Consider the following 16,282-nt stretch of genomic DNA (forward strand, 5'->3'; position numbering starts at 1 on the left):
AATATAGATAATAGAGCTTTGTTTTATTGCAATTATATATATATATATATATACGTATGTGTATGGTATATATAGTGATTTGGTGAGGTAAAAATACATGATATGATTAGACTGTAACTATTTCTGAGCTCATTTTGCTGCATTAGAAGGTCCTGCCCCTAACAGACCGAGTGTGTCCATGAAATCAGGACTTGGTCTCCAGGGCGGCATCTCTTCTGGGCCTACAGTACTTGAGTGGTTTTTGAGTAAGAATAATACTCCGAGTCCAGTCAATGAGAATAAGACACCCGTTGAAATACCCATTGAAATTAATATCACAGCTGCAATTGATAAGTGATCTATAAAGATATGTTAATTTTGACACAAAAAGGTTCTTCTTAAACGCTTACGAGGGGAAGAACTTTGTGGTTGTAAATTAGGGTCAACAGTGTGGATGATTTGATTGATAATCCCTGGATAACCAACGATTTGTGTTGTGAGTAGATAAGGATACCATGTGTTGCCATCAAAGAGAGCTGCACTTGCATTACCAAAGTCAGTCAAGTATAGCTGTCCCACTGCCAAAAGCATATTTTGAGTACCATCCGGGAAGCGCTTCTGTAATGAGAAGCTAGAGATAGGTACAGATAAAAGCTGATTAATCTGGCTTTTTATATCCAAGTTAAAATTAAGTGGTTCAAACATGTCTCCAGTTAACATCCCAATATAATTCCCGGTTGAGCTATATAAGATATTAGTAAATACTTTGAACAGCCTGTTCTTACTTTGTTCCAGAAATAATAAACTGTTTATCCGTCTGCAGAATAGCTGAATTCGCTGTACTTTGTAATTGAGATGTATAAGGTTCAATAGTCCATATATTGCTCTGATCGCTAGCACTTGCAATGGGTTGTGTAGACCTGCCCTGTACTGTTAAATTGCCTATAGCAAAAACTTTTTGATTATTTTGTGTGGTGATGATATCATAAACAGTGCCAGATAATCCAGGATAAATATCATTCCATTGTCTGTTTGAAAGACTAATCGCACAAACAGAGTTACAATCTAATGATCCAGCTTTGCTAAACTGCCCACCAACCAAGATACGTTTCCCGTCAGGATGGACTTTAATAGTATGAACAATGCCTGGTTGATTTGTCTCATCTAAATCCAAATCAATAAAATAAATAGGATTCTTTTTTTTTTTTCAGTTTACCTAAAATGCTAGCAACTTGTATGGAAGCCGAGTTGTTTGCCAAATCATAAATAGCAAAACTTGCTGATATATTTCTTTGTGGATCCGCACTGAATTGACCTCCAACATACAATTTGTCTTGAAAAACAGTCAACGAATTTACTTTTCCTTGTACATAGCTAATGTTTGTCCAAGCGTTCTTGCTATTGCTATAGACAATAAAAGTTGTGACATTGTTGTTTTCTTCTGTTTTTAAACTATACGTGTAGTAGGCGATAATAGTTGAACTTGAATCATTCTTGGACCACACCACACCTGCAGTGGTAATTATGTTTTTAGAAAATATATTACGTGAAGCGTTGAAGCTTGTTGACGTGACAAGATCAGTACGATAGGTTTGTGCGCCCAATATACCACCTGCAATCCATCTATCTTGGTTTCCAGTAGATACATCTGTTACCACCTCACCAACAATTAGAGAACTTGGCTCTATCCAAGCCATTTGCTCTATATTCCATTTTGCATTTCTCAGAGATATTTTTTCGTTATTTTGACCGATATAGTGCTGAAAGAGACCAGATACAGATAATGTGCTGTTATCCGGTGCTATAAGGAGATGATTGACAGGTCCATCTACACCCTATGACAACTTTCGTTTAGTTTTGCGATTCCTACTATAAATCCACGTACATGTTCAAGACTACTCCAGTTCTTTAGCAATGTGTCAAATTTTGCAATATTTCCAGCACTCAGTGGAGTCAAAGAGACAGTCGAGTTGAATTCACCAGCTACATACAAGTCTTGAAGAAAAAGTAAATACCAATCCAACAATGCTCAATAACTTACCTGAGTTATGTAGTATTAACTTTGATACTTTTCCGTTGACACCACTTGACACTTGATCGGATATGGGAACTAACTTTCCAGACAAGTAATCGTAGGAGACTACGTTCTGATATCCAGAATTGTTGGCACTGACTGAAAGAAAACTACCCCCTATGTAAAGTACGTCACCGGAAGATGCATCAAGACTATATACCGTTGCTCCCGTTGGTAATTGTTCTTGTAAAATAAGTAAAGAAGTAATTATTCAAAAAGTAACTTACGATTCAAAGGCTTCCAAGATGAATTTGTATTCAAGCTAGTAAGATTGTATTCGAGAATACTGACCAGTGGGACTCCTGATGAATTACGAATAAACTCCAATGTATCTGCCATAATGCTGACAAAATCTCCTTGAGAAGGCGCTGAAACATTAGATGCAGGCGCTAGTGTAAGTGATGGTCGAAAACTGGCAGAGACAGGCGAAATGATTCCACTGTAAATAAGTATACGTGTATCTGAATATACTTTTTGATTTACTCTGAGGGTTGTAACCACGTTAGGTTGAAATTCAAGCTGATAATCTACTTGTGTTCGTTCATAACAGTTGGAGCTTCCAACACATCCTGGCGTTGTTGCATACACTTCATATAGCCCTTGTGTAGGTATGTTTCTATATCAAGATTTTTGAGTACACCTATGTTTGTTCGCAGAGCAATAAGCTTTTTCTTACGGCTGATAAACAATCGAAAGATTGGATGCTGCTAGACTTGCATAGGGGACTGTGGCTTCCAAAACATTTCGATAATACCCATAGACATAGACTTCCTTCCAATCACCATTTATAACTGTCTTTGTAAAGTAAGGAGATATAGAAGAGCTACTGCATAAAGAAGCATTATTCAAACTTGGATTGATGGAAACATCTTGAAAACGTCAACCGTTAGGGAGCAAGTACATAATGCCGAAATTCGTGTTTACCTGATTCAAAGATCTGAACATATCCCAGTCCTCCACCTGATCCATACCAACTCTTGATATAGATCCGGATACCCGAGGTAGATATGCTGTTGACTACAGTGAAATCCTGATATGTGTCATTTGACAAGAGACAGTCTGAAGCGCAAAACGTTGTTGCTTGTGTGACGGGATCTGTGTACGACAATTGATAAACTTCGTTTGAACCTAATGCAAGAACACTGTATACAAGTTTAGCTGTTTAGTAAGTCTTGTTTATATAGGTCATACTAAAATAAAAGAGTCCCTCTATCTGTGTGCGTGTTTGATAATCTGAATACAGTGGGTTGAATAGGGTTGTTAAAATTTGCATCCCAATAACCAGGCACGCCTTCCTGCAAGTACCATGCCTGTTCAACATTGTCTGTTGGCGATGACTTTGAGGGACATACAATACTACTTGCGTTGCTGTTGAACTCTCCATTACCAGAAGAGACGGTCTATTAAAAATAACACAAGTAAGACATATAGATAGTGCTGGCTTCTGATACGTACAGCAAGAGGTGAGCTCATTGCTACAACTTGACTTGTGTTGGAATTAAAGAATTGGTTGTCGCCTGTGGCATCGAATCTACCTCCAAATAACAGTGTGTTTTGTTTAATGTTTCTAGTGATAGTATATACAGGACCATTAAATCCTTTCCAAGGTAAAGGGACCCAACTGTTGTTTGACAAACTCCATTGCACAGCGTTTCCAAATGTGTCACTGTTGTTGAGCACAGAAAAGTTGCCACCTACATACAGAATCTGCTCAACTTGGTCACAATATAACGTATACACAGGGCCATCTAAGCCTTGACCGAGTGCTTGGAATTGGTTGTTTTGTGTACTGTATTTTGTAATATGATTTACTGTCAGCTGCTGGTTGACAGTTGCAAAGAAGCCCCCAAAATATATGTCACCATTTTGAAAACTACAAGAGCATGTGATGTTTCCACCTTCAAAAGTGCCCACTTTATCAAATGATCCAGCTTTTCCTTGTTGTTTTACAAGTGTTGAAGAGAAGCCAGAAAGTGACTCAAATTGCTGTTGGCTGTCAATATTGGATACACCTGCATAGTTTCCAACAAAACCTAAGCGCAGAGTGCTGTCTATTATTGGGATATCAAGTGCTTGTATAATAATAGGTGTAAAGAGAGAGAATAGACAAAAAATCAAACTCATTTCTCTCTGTCTACGATACGTAAAATGAAATAAAGAGAAGGAGAAAAAAGGCTCTATATCTAGTAAAACAAAAACAATTTTAAAATGATGTTAGGTATCACACAAAATCGCTTTAGTTTACTTTTTTTTGTTGTATTAAAAGCAAAAAAGAAAATTTGTACCTTATCATGAAAAGAAAAAATCCTTTGGTTGCTTGCTTTATGTTATAATCCGAGCTGTTTTGTGCCATTTGAGCGAATGACTATCAGTTTCTGATGACAAGTATAGATAAATTCAAAAAAAAAAAAAAAAAAAAAAAAAAAAAAAAAAAAGCTGCATAATTTCACTTGTTGATACATGTCACGTTGACTGCAAAATAAAGATACCCAGACATTGAGAATTGTACATTTCACACGAAGAAAAGCAGTGCTATAGTAAATAGCCGCTGCCTTTGACTTATGCCCTGCTATTTTTATACTTAGTGCAAGCGTCCTAAAATCATTCTGTCCTCGCCATCAGAAAAAGAAGGTGTTACAAAATAAACACAAGCAACAATTCCATTTTGACGTCACGTTCGTTTGTATTTCTTTCTTTTATTATTCTAGAAGATGGCACAATACTTGATTGCCAACTGGGATTATACAGCTGAAGGAAACTTTGAGTTATCTTTTAAAGAAGGTGACAAAATAAAGCTATTAGAAAAGCATAACGACGACTGGTAAACACGCACGAGTGTTTGTATTTGTTGTTCATACATATTTTTATTTTTACTTTTAGGTGGGAAGGTAGTTTTCTCTACTAAAAAGCATAAGAATAACAGGTGTTGAAAAACTAGGTGAATTAAACGATGAAATTGGATTTTTTCCTGCCAATAGAACTATACCATTTGTCGATAAAAAACAAGAAGAAGCGGGTATGTGATTGTATGTATTGATAGCAAGCTTTGTAATTGAAGCATTAATTTGTTTTTCTGTTTCGTAGTAGAATTAGCTAAAGTAAGCACCCTAAACTGTCTTGAAAAGCCAATAACTCTTTTATGTGTACAGAAGACTTCAATTTCATCGACTACTTCTTCATCTTCTGACAGATTTAAAAACTCAGCTTCTAGTACAACAGAGTACAATCAAATATTACCCTCGGATTGCCCTAATATTGGCGCGAAGACAATATCCCCTAACAACCCATACCACCAGCATACCATATCTACTCCAAAAGCACCTAAAGTTGAATCAAAAGAAACCCTTTTGATTGACTTATCTGCAGCTGAAGAAGATCTTCCACCAGGATGGTCATATTCCTATGATGATGCTGGCACTATTTATTTCTTTAGTGAATCTACAGGTGAATCACAATGGGAGAAGCCTCAATTAAAGAAGTCAAAGGAAAACATGATTGATTCCACCAGTTTGACTGATCTTGTTTACGATATGAATAAGATGGTAACAATCAAAACTAAAGAATAAAGAGCAACACTTGTTTATAACAAGTTATAGAATCTAGAAGCACTCCATCCCAATTGGATTCGAGCCCAAAGTAGTGTACAGATAAAAATGATATCGGAAAAGATGGAGCACTCTTGGAAAAATTATTATGCTGTCTTGACAACCTATGGATTCGTTCTGATCTATAAAGAAAGCTTGTCGAACTTTAGCCACAGAGTAGAATATACATTTAGTTTTTTATCCACTCTTTATTGACTTTGTATTTTTAGAGACCAACTTCAATTAAGCCAATACTTGCTTACGGCACAATTGATCTGCGCTCTTTTGAAATTACACCGGCTACCAAATCAGATACACGCAAGAAGTTTGCTTTTGTTGTCAAAAACACAGCAGCATCTGTAACGATCATGTTATCTTTACCTAATGAAGCAGTTTATTCAGAATGGTCTGATGCATTTATGCGCGAGAAGCTGGCAATAAAGGAGCAAAAGCAACAACAAGACGCAAGCTTAATTCAAATGTTTGCTTCTATTCCAATTCATTCAAAAATGTCAGAAACTGTCGGCAGAAAAAAGTCAATTACTTCGCCAGGTGATATTAACAATGAGACGCATGATAATGGTAGATGTAACATCTCTATTTCATGGCTTAACAACTTAAGTAGAAGCAAAGTCGGGCACTACTTTGACAAGATGGTTTTCCAGATCAAATAGGAATAATAAGTCGCAAGCATTATCAAGTGCAACTCCAAGCTCTTCTTTGGGTAAATGTTAAGAAAATAGATTGTGTTTAACTAACACTTGCTGTAGCAACTAATGAAGTCTTTGGTAGGCAACTTAAGTTAGATGAAAATGGTGATATACCGCTTATTGTTCGTTCCTGTGTTGAACAAGTTGAAAAAAGAGGTCTTGATGTAGTTGGTATTTACAGACTTTCAGGTCAAACAACAAGTATTCAGAAATATAAGACACAATTCAACACAAGTAAGTTATATTAATTAAGTATCCAATAGAGTATGCTAGACTCACCTAAAGAGTACAAACAGATCCTCAAGATGTTGACTTGGATCAAGAACATGACATTAATGTGATTACTGGCTTACTTAAGCTTTACTTTCGTGAACTTAAGAATCCCTTATTGACTTTTGAATATTATGATCGTCTTATTGAAGCTGCTCGCTTACAAGACCATCACGAGCGTATGTTTAGACTCAAATCCATTATTCAGGTATTGCCTGTTGCTAACTACAAAGTCTTCCAATACCTCATCAAGCATTTGGAGCATGTCAAAAACCACAGTCAGGTCAACAAAATGGAAGCTTCAAATCTTGCATTGATCTTTTCGGTTGGGCTTTTAAGACCAAAACATGACGATGTATCTGCTTCCATTTTGCATAGTGACTTGGCTAGTAAAGTAATAGAATGCGTGCTCATGCATGCAGACTGGTTTTTTGACACTGATACAGAAGATGAAGACGATGCTAGCGGTTTTAATAATAACAGCAGTGTTATTTAACTCTTATAAAGCGTTAGAGAAGTTGGGTTTTTATTGGTTTTTTTATTAAGCAAAAAAAGGAAAATGAATAATTCATGTGCACTAAATAAAGAGAATTATTGTTTATTGACTCTTGGCTTTCTTAGCAGATGATGTGCCACCTTTAGATTGTCTCTTTTGGGCACTAGAAAGAGTGGAAAAAATGTCAATAAAGATTTTTAAATAGTAAAATGAAAGTGTTACATTGTTGGCAAGTTGTATTCTGCCCTCCTGCTCTTACATTCATGATACGTGCAGGAGAAGATTTGACGTGTTCGTGAGGTGGAGGTCCCTTTGACTCATTTGCATGGGACTGTCTGTCAGATGATTTGACAGGCTTGTGAGAAAGAACTTGACCATTTTTACTTCCTGAAGGACGACGAGAGCTTTTTGAAATAGTCTTATGAGGTGGGACAGTTCTAGTTATTTCTAAGTAATCATTTTTTGTTTTAAGAAAAGGGAAATATTCTTACGGCACAGTACTCTTGTGAACTTTAGTTGTTCCGGTAGGCTTTTGTTTCTCTGCATGCTCTACCTTAGCTCGCTTATGACCATTACCATCTTGCATTTCATCTGAGCTATAATTACATTGGGTAGTAAATTTAAAGTAACCAGTTTATCTCACTTACTTGTCATGTCTCTTTTTAGAAGTGACTTTTCCTTCATCCTGGTCAGACATATCTTCCGCTTCTTCTTCTGCCTCAGCGTCCAATGCTTCTTGTGTTCTAATTAATTTATCAAGAGAGTACGGGTCAATATTTTAGCTACAAAAACAATCAATATATACTCTATTTTATCTTTTTTCTCCATAAAAAATTCAGGTTTCTCAAGATCTGGTATTTTGCCAAGTTTCCATGCACGCTGAATTCTTTCTTGATCTTCCTCTCGAAGATTACTATAGCCTTGAAGCTCATTTACATCTTCGTGTGCTGCTTTCATGTTTTCAACGACCCTATCAGTGATACAAACCCTGTTTGATAACCATTTTGAGTATTTTTGTCATTACAATGCCTGAGTTATTTATACCAATGACGCCAACTAACACCATGAATATTTGAAACTTCAACTCCCAAGCGTAATTCCCCTTTCTTTTGATGGGTACGGATGAGCACTTGACTATTGAATAGAACCAAACTTACAGCAATACTTCTGTCTTCTACGGGACATATTTTTCTTGGGCCACTACAAGTGCTTCTATCGCTCTGAATTGGTTGGAGATATACTTGACTTTATTTTCTATTAGTATACCTTCGCATACTTGAAAAAAAAAAAAAAAAAAGTTAATTTTTCTTGTATATGTTAAATTTGGCCTTACCTCGACTATATAGACCATTTTTCTAATTTTTTTGGGGTATGAAAAGTGTTATACCAAAGAATAAAGAAAGAGAAAACGTAATGATGGCGCATGATATACAAGATGTATTCATAAAATTAATCATGCAGAGAGTTAAGCCAATAATAGTTTATTATTTTGATCTGAAATGAAGATGTACATGAAGTGACGCATTTTATGTTGGCTATTCATCAAACGCATTAGCAATTTCTTTTTCTCTATTAACTATATTTGCTTTTTGAGCATGACGCTGCTCTAATAAACAGAAAGATCAATAGGTGTGATTGCTAATTGAATTTGATGCTTACCTCTTGCTGCTTTCAGTAAATCTTTTTCAGCTTGTCTTTGCTCTGCTGTCTTTGTTGATCGAACTCCTAATGCGTTGTGTACTAATCTCCTGGCTACCATATCAGTCGTCACTGGTCGACGAGGAATAGGTCCAGTAGCTGCTATATATTTAGTAAATCATGAATTATCTATAAAAAACAAAGAAAATACATGCGTTTTTTATCGATTTCTCCTTTATAAGGTTTGATTTTGATAAGTGGACTGTTCAGGTTATCAATATAGGCTTTTTTTGCTAGTATATATCGACATTAAATAAACAACTTGCATCACCGTACTCGTTTACCTGTGTTTGGATGCTCAAATATAATTAATGCTCGAGTGTCATCCATCCACTTTATACTGAATCCGCCTTTCATTGTTTCATATTCTTTAAAGATGTCTTGAAGATGAAATGTTTTGAACGAACTAGGAAAATCGAAACAGTCGAGTACAGTTGTTGCATCGTCATCTATAGACAAGAAACTTAATTATCCATCTCATTTAATCAGAATGGAGTTACCTATTATTGGACTAGGAACGGTTGCTGTGGGTGTTGATGGTGATGGAGATTTAGTAGGTAGTTTTGTTTTTACGTCTAAATTTAAAGATGCTTCCCAGTCCTCTTCTTCCCAATCATCTTTTTCTTCTGTCTTTGTTTCCTCTACTTTGGTTTCGCCTTTATCTGTTTCTTTTTTAGTAGTTGGTTCTGCTTTCCCTGTCTCTTGATTATGACTCTCAAGACTATCGTCTTTGTTCTTTTCTTTGCTCTCATAAATATCGACCAATTCCTATAAAGACAACGTGTTCAAAGGCTTTTTCCTTGATTTTTATACTCAAAATTTCAAAAAAAAAATCTTCTTACGCTTTTTGAGTTTTCAGCTTCCTCCAGACCTGTCAAGTTATTAATGCTGTCATTTGAGGGTGCTCTAAACTGTCCTCGGCCTCTTCTTTTGATATCGCTTTCGTCTTTATTTACGTTGATAGTAGAAGAAGATCGAGAAGTAGGAAGAGGTGCTATTGAAGAGTGCTGCTCTTGTTTGTTGCGTCTATGCACTGGAACATACGGTTGGATTATAGATCGTCTTGACTTATTTATACTTTCCATGTCTGTTTAAGAAAATAGAAATGAAAAAAAAATAATTTCATTAGGTTTTGGACTCCGTGACGAGCTTCTTTTGCTTAATGACAGCTGTCGTCAAGTCAAAACCAAAAAAAGGAGGAATGTTTGTTGATAGCCAAGTAACGCTTATTAACCTTCCTGGCTCTTATAGCCAAAAACTAGCTTTAAAATATAAATCAGGCCCATCTTTAGATAGTACATAATGAATCTTTGTAAGAAAAGAGTTTTCCTCTAAATCTTTTATTTATGTACATTTACAAGCAGTCTTATTCCAAGTGGGAGAATCTAGCTATAGGCAATACAAATAACATTCGACTTGAAAAAGCCAGCTTATCAACTCTCAAAAAATAATCATCACCACCGCTACGTTTTATGCATATAAATTGAATTTGCTTAAACGTATCTGTGCTACCATAAAGTTGCCGTTTCAGGAAGGATGAAAACATTTTCAATCAAATATATAAAGCCTTCATTTCATTACCTTCTTCTCTTCTTTCTGTCAAGAAAAAAAAGAGAATAAGCTAGAATAAGATGATATCAAGATCAAAAGTTGAGCATATTGTATCTTTGATATTTAACGGAGTGAATATCATTTTATATGCACTGGTAGTTGTAGCTGTCATTTTCAAATGCATCAAAGGCAATTTCGCAGATATTGTCATGGGAATATATGGCATGTAAGAAAATAGCTTATTCTATACTATTCTTTGCTATAATGATGTACTAATACCCTGAGTAGAGTTATGGCCGCTCTTATGATTGTGAACGAGCTACAAGAATTTGAATTTTCATATCATTACTTTTATTTCCTTTCTACGTATAGAGGAAGGGGGTTCCTAATGGTGTTGTAAGTATTTGAAAAACGCTTTTGCTTTGTTGCCTAACCTCTAGTTTATTGTACAGCTTTGGATGCCTTGTATTAGACACTGGCATTGTGAATATAGTTGTTGGGACATTGGTGTTAGCAGCAGGTCTTTTATACATTATTCTATCATTTACATCAAACTTTCCACCGCCAAACCCTATTACAATTAACTGGAGAAACTGGAATGACTTTTCGGCTGAGGGCTTAGATTTACCTCATCATAGAGGAGCTAATGATACAGTGGTGGTAAGGCTGAGTAGCTATTTTAACTTTATTTTATGTCTTAAAACTGTTTATAGAGTGAAATGCATGAGCGCTTAAAATCGCCAGCACCTATCGCACATAATCACCCAGTTAGTCTTAACGATATGATTGATCCAGAAAAGAAGCCCATGAAGCAGCAACAACAAAAAAGACGATGATAAATACAATTTCCTTTGTTTCTATTCAACTCTGACTACAGTCTGGATGTTTTTTCTTGCTATATTCTATTTGGAGAAAAGGGCATAGATAGCACCATTTTCTCTTGTAAATATGACACACAAATACCTTAACATGTATTTAGTATTATCTACTTTAATGCTCTTTGCTCTTCATTTGATTTACTGAAAATAAAAAAACACAATAGTTATTCTGATGAAGCGTTACTTACTTTATTGACTGATATTTGAACGTTTTATATAGGTTAGTAGTTCTGATACAAAGTACATAGACTACAATTGCATCAAAGAAATAGAGTAATCAAATCAGGCCCTTGTCTGCTAATCTCTAAGCAAAAACAAATCATTTAGATATTGTGGTGTTACATTCCAGTCGTTTCCGTCGACTGTAGCCTTCCTCTTGTGCTTGTCGTTTCTCTTCTCTTTTCTCTTTTGTTATATTATTATTATTGAAACTTTGTTGCTTGATTTCTGTATTACTTTCTCATTCTACTTGAAACTCCTACTTTCTGACATGATCATTTTCATGCATGATACTTTTACTTATTAGAATAGTCTTACAACTCAATTAGTTTTGCTTTATTACAAATCGAATTGCTTTATCTTAACGAGTTTATTATGACTTGCATCTTTTAAATTTAGAATTAATAATCATTTTCTCAATGAACGAGTATATAAACTGTTCAAATTATTATTCAATAAAGAGCAGAAGATTTTTCTCACTTTACTTTTACTTTAGCCGTTTGGGTTACTTATTAGGCAGTTGGTATTGGCTTAAATACTTATTTTTGCCTATTTGATTTCCTGGATATTGACATAGGAAGGTCTTTTACTTTATCATTTTTATTTGAGCTTTTATTTTCTCTTTTACTTTAAAATATTTACTTAACAATGTGGTGCTCATTACATACAATCATTCCTTTGGTTTGGACTCTGTTGTATAAACTCTTCTATACGTTACTGGTATAAAAATCAAACCTTGTCTCGTAACAGTGGTAAAGTGCAAAGTCTCAATACAAAAAAAAAGCATTTCATTCTGTTACAATTATTGAATGAGCAAAAAAAAACTGAGGCTACCAGGGGTCGAACCTGGAATCTCCTGATTCGTAGTCAGACGCCTTATCCATTGGGCCATAGCCCCTCAGTTATTTTGTCATGTGTGCACATTTAATTCGACTCGGTTTTTGTTTTTTTCCACGGTTTTTCTAGTGATTTTATTATGTTAACAAACCTTTAAAATCGACATCTTTTTCTAAAAAATTTTATTCAACATATATCTTCATTGTCTTTTGAAGGAGCTGTGCCTAAGGTTGTAATCTCTCTAATTGTGTCTATCTCTCTATAATTACAACAGTCTTTACAGTCTTCTGTTATTAATTATTGGTTTATCTCTTTTATTTGTTGGTCTCGTCGTTCAAGGTAAACACAAAGGGAAAAAGAGAGGGTTGTCAATTTTTTAGTGTTTAAATATTTTTTAACATTTTGTTGTAATTTCTCCGGTGATTTTATTATGCTAACAAATCTTCAAATTGGAATGGTACATGTCTCTGATGTTTCTTGTTGTGAGATGAAGAGAGAGTAGATCTTCAATAAGAGAAAAGGTAAGAACACAGAGAAAGTCCGTTAGAACTTGTATAGGTTTTTTATTTCTCCAAGAAAAATGTTATCTTTCAATTGCTATAAAATGTCAAGGTATTTATACCTTTTCTTCTCGGTCAAAATATTGTTTTGGGTTAGTGTTGTATACACAGCATTATTCATCCCTTCTTACACTAGTTATGCCTTAAAAGAGCAAGTATTAATATCATGTATAAATATATCTTTCAATCACAGTTTTATCCGCAGCTTCGATGGATGTCTTCTATCTTAGTTTAAACATGTTAAAGATCAGACCATCACATAATCACAAATTGACATCTGCATCAATACCAATGGTAGACGAGGTCTGTGCCCTGATCATGTACCCAGTTCTTGTGTACCTTAATCCATTCAACCGATTAGCTAGTGTATACACACTCAGTCCCAAATCAAGGATAATCAATTATCATACAAACAGTATAAATACAATACAAAATATAACCTTTAATAAAGCAGAACTTTTTTTGGCCGTTTTGGTTCTAATCGACTTATTGATTTGACCATTTTATTAGTGATTATATCACAATTTCCTCTCTCTTAACTTCCTTTCTCTTTTCTCTATGCTGTGATGTAAGAGAGAAGATAAAAACAAAGAAGTCGATTAGAACTTGTATAGGTTTATTATCCAAAAATCTATATATCTCTAGCTCTTCATTCTCTAGGTATTTATATATGAAGAGATGTCGGAGTAAGTAGTAGTAGAGTTCATGCAAATGACTGAGTCTCTATTATCATAGACTACTTTAAATTAATTAAATAATATAAATTATGGACTTCGGTTATACGTCTTGATCTATTAAAAGATACTTTGTCTTATTCAGTACAAGAGGTTCTTTTATGTCTATTTCTGATGTAAATTGATTATGATATATTTTTAGTATGTAATTGAAGACTTATTTAATGTCAGATCATCATATGCATATAGATTCTATATGTTCACAACACTCTATATATTATCTTCACTTACTCACTCTTTTTAAAAACATATAATCTTTTAAAGTTGTCGCTTTTTGGAGTCGTTACAGATGCAATTGACAAGACAATATTTTTAGGACAATAAAAGCAGCTTTTTTTTTGCGCTTTTACGAAAGGTTGTAGACAAGAGATCTACAAAAGTCTGTATAAATTTGCTATCTTTTTCAGAAATGAAATGCCAAAATATTAAAATTTGCATTCAAAGTTCATTGTACAGTGTGATTGGTAGAGAATTGGCCATCTTTTATAGAGATTGAGTAGTAAGTGAGTACTTATTCTACTACCATTTGATGCTCAAAATGTAGTTAAGTAAATTGTATCGTGATTCTTGACACTTTTTAGCCCAAAGAGAACAGATCTAGATGTAGTAAGCGACACTGAATAAATTCTCTAGAGAGCACCTTTTCAAATTGAATTTTGCATGAAAAACTGATTTGTAAGATGGAAAGCAAAGTAGAATTATACACACTACCTTCAAGTTGATAACATCGATAATTATGGCTGTATCATCTCTAGCTCTGTTGTAAATGATAACTTTTTCTGCTTTGTTACTGGAGTAGGCTCCATTTTTTTAAAAAAAAATCATAATTTGCATGTTTGAAGAGCTGTCATACAAACAAGATTAGTAGACATTCTTCTCGATTGAAAGCAATTGAGCGATTATCAAGGCATAGTTACTGCTTTTCTACCTTAATTCTATGGTTGAGATAAATGCCTTTTTAACTAATGATGTAAGGCAAGATTATTCTAATAGTTAATCTTAAATTTACAAAGAGCCAAGCCAAAACCTTTTAAAAGGTCAAGAAACAACTAGTTTTAATAACACTGGTTTTCGATAACAAAAAAAAAAAAATAACTAGACTTTTAATTTATCATATGTATATCACTAGTCAAACACATCCATGGCTATGAGCAAGTTTTTTTATTGCTGCTTATTCTGACTAGAGAGCAAAAATTGCTAATCACTTATGTTTATAGTAAGAAAGTATCTTGTTTTTGAATTGCACAACAGATGTGCTAAGAAAAAAAAGATGCATAACTGAAGCCTTAGCACTACTAGAAGAAGACAATTTTTGCTCAATAATATTCAGTCAGAAACAGACATTTAAGACAATTGCACTGAGTGATATTAGTAAAGAAAACGTTGTTATGCAGCAGCAGCAACAACAAAGATAATCCGTACATTAGAATGGTTTACGTTAATAAAGAAGGGTTGCCTTACTTTTAAACCATAATGAGAACTGAGCATTAATTTTGCAAGTAGATCCTGCTTTTATTTAGAATCCGTTGTATCAATCCTTTACTCTGTTTGTCAGTATTATAATTAGCGAAAGTGCTTGCTTACTAAGGGGTTGTTTTCAAATACAAAGTCCATTCAAGGGATTAAATGACCCGCATAATTTCTACTCTCCACCAATCAAAAAATTGTCCTTAATATGAATATGCTGTGTCACTCGTTACATTATGCAAGCTCAGCTGAAAAATCAGAGCAATATCAATACATTAATTGTTCCAAAGCAGTTCATTGAAACTGCTTGCATGTTCAGGTGAGACTGTTACATCAGTGTAACTTTTTATAACTTGTAGACCTGTATTGCTTCCCCAAAGATCGTTAGCATGACTCTTTAACTATTCCTTAAAAGGCCTATTTGACTTATTAGAGCAGGTTTAATCGTGTTTCTCCACTCCTGGATTAAAGTATAAAAAAGGCCGTATTTTATTTTTATAGAATTATTATCAAAACGTAATGGTTCTGTTACCTTCAGCTTTATCTTCTATTACATTGCTGGCTCTTTTTACTTCTGCTACTCAAGCTCTCAAGACATGTACAGTTGCAAAGAGCAGCACTGACGATGCCCTCACTATTGTTGATGCTTTCAAGACTTGTGCCTCTGGCGGTAATGTCGTCTTCACTAAAGGAACAACATACACTCTGAAGACCTTTGTCAAGGTGACTGGTCTCAAAGACGTAAATGTTCAATTCTATGGTACAGTCAAGCTCCCTGAATTCAACACAAAGTACAAAAACACAGATGCATATTTCAGAATTGAAGGTAGCAACATTAATTGGGATGGTGGTCGTGTGGGCACTTTCCAAGGCAATGGGCAAAAGTGGTGGGATTCCAACAATAGAAACTCTCCTACTACTCTCTACATGGTTGCTGATAACTCTGTCTTCAAGAACTTTGGCATTGAAAGTTCTCCTCGTTACCATATGGAACTATCCGAGTCCAAAAACGTTACTATTGAGGGAATTAATATTCATACAGTTTCTTCAAGCTCAAACGTTCCTCACAACACGTAAGTCATTCTCAGCAGTATTTATATGTTTCTCATTTATCTCGTGAATAGTGATGCGCTTGATGTTTACAACAGTGTTGATATCACTTTTAGAGATACTGTGATCACAAATGGAGATGATTGTCTTTCTCTCAAAAACAGTAATGTATTTG

At 34.7% G+C, this 16,282-nt stretch overlaps 5 protein-coding genes and 1 non-coding gene across 6 annotated transcripts; 2 read left to right on the top strand and 4 right to left on the bottom strand.

Moving 5' to 3' along the window:
• Positions 1 to 6: 6 nt before the first annotated feature.
• On the bottom strand, positions 7 to 4,444 carry B0P05DRAFT_558750 (cortical protein marker for cell polarity-domain-containing protein). The gene is made up of 11 exons (XM_051580174.1): positions 3,509 to 4,444; positions 3,245 to 3,453; positions 2,978 to 3,195; positions 2,730 to 2,922; positions 2,281 to 2,669; positions 2,021 to 2,236; positions 1,865 to 1,974; positions 1,196 to 1,814; positions 765 to 1,143; positions 390 to 721; positions 7 to 338 (listed from the first exon to the last, which is right to left on the bottom strand). The coding sequence occupies exons 1-11, from the start codon at positions 4,175 to 4,177 to the stop codon at positions 130 to 132; spliced, it is 3,543 nt and encodes a 1,180-aa protein (XP_051430836.1). The 5' UTR covers positions 4,178 to 4,444; the 3' UTR covers positions 7 to 129.
• Positions 4,445 to 4,495: 51 nt separating this feature from the next.
• On the top strand, positions 4,496 to 7,175 carry B0P05DRAFT_558766 (uncharacterized protein). The gene is made up of 10 exons (XM_051580175.1): positions 4,496 to 4,874; positions 4,934 to 4,941; positions 4,992 to 5,069; positions 5,138 to 5,151; positions 5,203 to 5,595; positions 5,650 to 5,814; positions 5,868 to 6,219; positions 6,263 to 6,361; positions 6,408 to 6,581; positions 6,644 to 7,175. Exons 1-10 carry the CDS (start codon positions 4,765 to 4,767, stop codon positions 7,111 to 7,113), a joined length of 1,863 nt encoding a protein of 620 aa, XP_051430837.1. The 5' UTR covers positions 4,496 to 4,764; the 3' UTR covers positions 7,114 to 7,175.
• A 9-nt stretch (positions 7,176 to 7,184) lies between these two features.
• B0P05DRAFT_273729 (uncharacterized protein) lies at positions 7,185 to 8,524 on the bottom strand. The gene is made up of 8 exons (XM_051573408.1): positions 8,447 to 8,524; positions 8,380 to 8,388; positions 8,158 to 8,333; positions 7,919 to 8,101; positions 7,761 to 7,856; positions 7,605 to 7,709; positions 7,373 to 7,550; positions 7,185 to 7,276 (listed from the first exon to the last, which is right to left on the bottom strand). The coding sequence occupies exons 1-8, from the start codon at positions 8,462 to 8,464 to the stop codon at positions 7,256 to 7,258; spliced, it is 786 nt and encodes a 261-aa protein (XP_051430838.1). The 5' UTR covers positions 8,465 to 8,524; the 3' UTR covers positions 7,185 to 7,255.
• A 4-nt stretch (positions 8,525 to 8,528) lies between these two features.
• B0P05DRAFT_558808 (uncharacterized protein) lies at positions 8,529 to 9,991 on the bottom strand. The gene is made up of 5 exons (XM_051580176.1): positions 9,654 to 9,991; positions 9,312 to 9,579; positions 9,096 to 9,260; positions 8,967 to 9,044; positions 8,529 to 8,910 (listed from the first exon to the last, which is right to left on the bottom strand). Exons 1-5 carry the CDS (start codon positions 9,894 to 9,896, stop codon positions 8,720 to 8,722), a joined length of 945 nt encoding a protein of 314 aa, XP_051430839.1. The 5' UTR covers positions 9,897 to 9,991; the 3' UTR covers positions 8,529 to 8,719.
• Positions 9,992 to 10,412: 421 nt separating this feature from the next.
• On the top strand, positions 10,413 to 11,422 carry B0P05DRAFT_558810 (COPI associated protein-domain-containing protein). Its single transcript, XM_051580177.1, has 3 exons — positions 10,413 to 10,588; positions 10,651 to 10,758; positions 10,815 to 11,422. The coding sequence occupies exons 1-3, from the start codon at positions 10,443 to 10,445 to the stop codon at positions 11,095 to 11,097; spliced, it is 537 nt and encodes a 178-aa protein (XP_051430840.1). The 5' UTR covers positions 10,413 to 10,442; the 3' UTR covers positions 11,098 to 11,422.
• An 862-nt stretch (positions 11,423 to 12,284) lies between these two features.
• On the bottom strand, positions 12,285 to 12,357 carry B0P05DRAFT_t101. The gene has a single exon. It is a non-coding gene; the product is annotated as a tRNA-Arg (tRNA).
• Positions 12,358 to 16,282: the final 3,925 nt, after the last annotated feature.

Source organism: Gilbertella persicaria (genome assembly GCF_025201335.1).
Source record: "Gilbertella persicaria strain CBS 190.32 chromosome Unknown B0P05scaffold_52, whole genome shotgun sequence".
Taxonomy (NCBI): domain Eukaryota; kingdom Fungi; phylum Mucoromycota; class Mucoromycetes; order Mucorales; family Choanephoraceae; genus Gilbertella; species Gilbertella persicaria.

Coding starts and splice junctions, on each gene's coding strand:
- B0P05DRAFT_558750 (XM_051580174.1), bottom strand. CDS start 4,177: ATGAGTTTGATTTTTTGTCTATTCTCTCTCTTTACACCTATTATTATA. Junction 3,454..3,508: donor CAATGAGCTCACCTCTTGCT/GTACGTATCAGA, acceptor TATTTTTAATAG/ACCGTCTCTTCTGGTAATGG. Junction 1,144..1,195: donor ACAAGTTGCTAGCATTTTAG/GTAAACTGAAAA, acceptor ATTTGGATTTAG/ATGAGACAAATCAACCAGGC.
- B0P05DRAFT_558766 (XM_051580175.1), top strand. CDS start 4,765: ATGGCACAATACTTGATTGCCAACTGGGATTATACAGCTGAAGGAAAC. Junction 6,220..6,262: donor CAATGAGACGCATGATAATG/GTAGATGTAACA, acceptor CAACTTAAGTAG/AAGCAAAGTCGGGCACTACT. Junction 6,582..6,643: donor TAAGACACAATTCAACACAA/GTAAGTTATATT, acceptor GAGTACAAACAG/ATCCTCAAGATGTTGACTTG.
- B0P05DRAFT_273729 (XM_051573408.1), bottom strand. Junction 8,102..8,157: donor GGTGTTAGTTGGCGTCATTG/GTATAAATAACT, acceptor GTTATCAAACAG/GGTTTGTATCACTGATAGGG. Junction 7,857..7,918: donor GAGAAAAAAGATAAAATAGA/GTATATATTGAT, acceptor TAAATTAATTAG/AACACAAGAAGCATTGGACG.
- B0P05DRAFT_558808 (XM_051580176.1), bottom strand. CDS start 9,896: ATGGAAAGTATAAATAAGTCAAGACGATCTATAATCCAACCGTATGTT. Junction 9,261..9,311: donor CGTTCCTAGTCCAATAATAG/GTAACTCCATTC, acceptor TCTTGTCTATAG/ATGACGATGCAACAACTGTA. Junction 9,045..9,095: donor ATTTGAGCATCCAAACACAG/GTAAACGAGTAC, acceptor GATATATACTAG/CAAAAAAAGCCTATATTGAT.
- B0P05DRAFT_558810 (XM_051580177.1), top strand. CDS start 10,443: ATGATATCAAGATCAAAAGTTGAGCATATTGTATCTTTGATATTTAAC. Junction 10,589..10,650: donor GTCATGGGAATATATGGCAT/GTAAGAAAATAG, acceptor TACCCTGAGTAG/AGTTATGGCCGCTCTTATGA. Junction 10,759..10,814: donor AGGGGGTTCCTAATGGTGTT/GTAAGTATTTGA, acceptor TTTATTGTACAG/CTTTGGATGCCTTGTATTAG.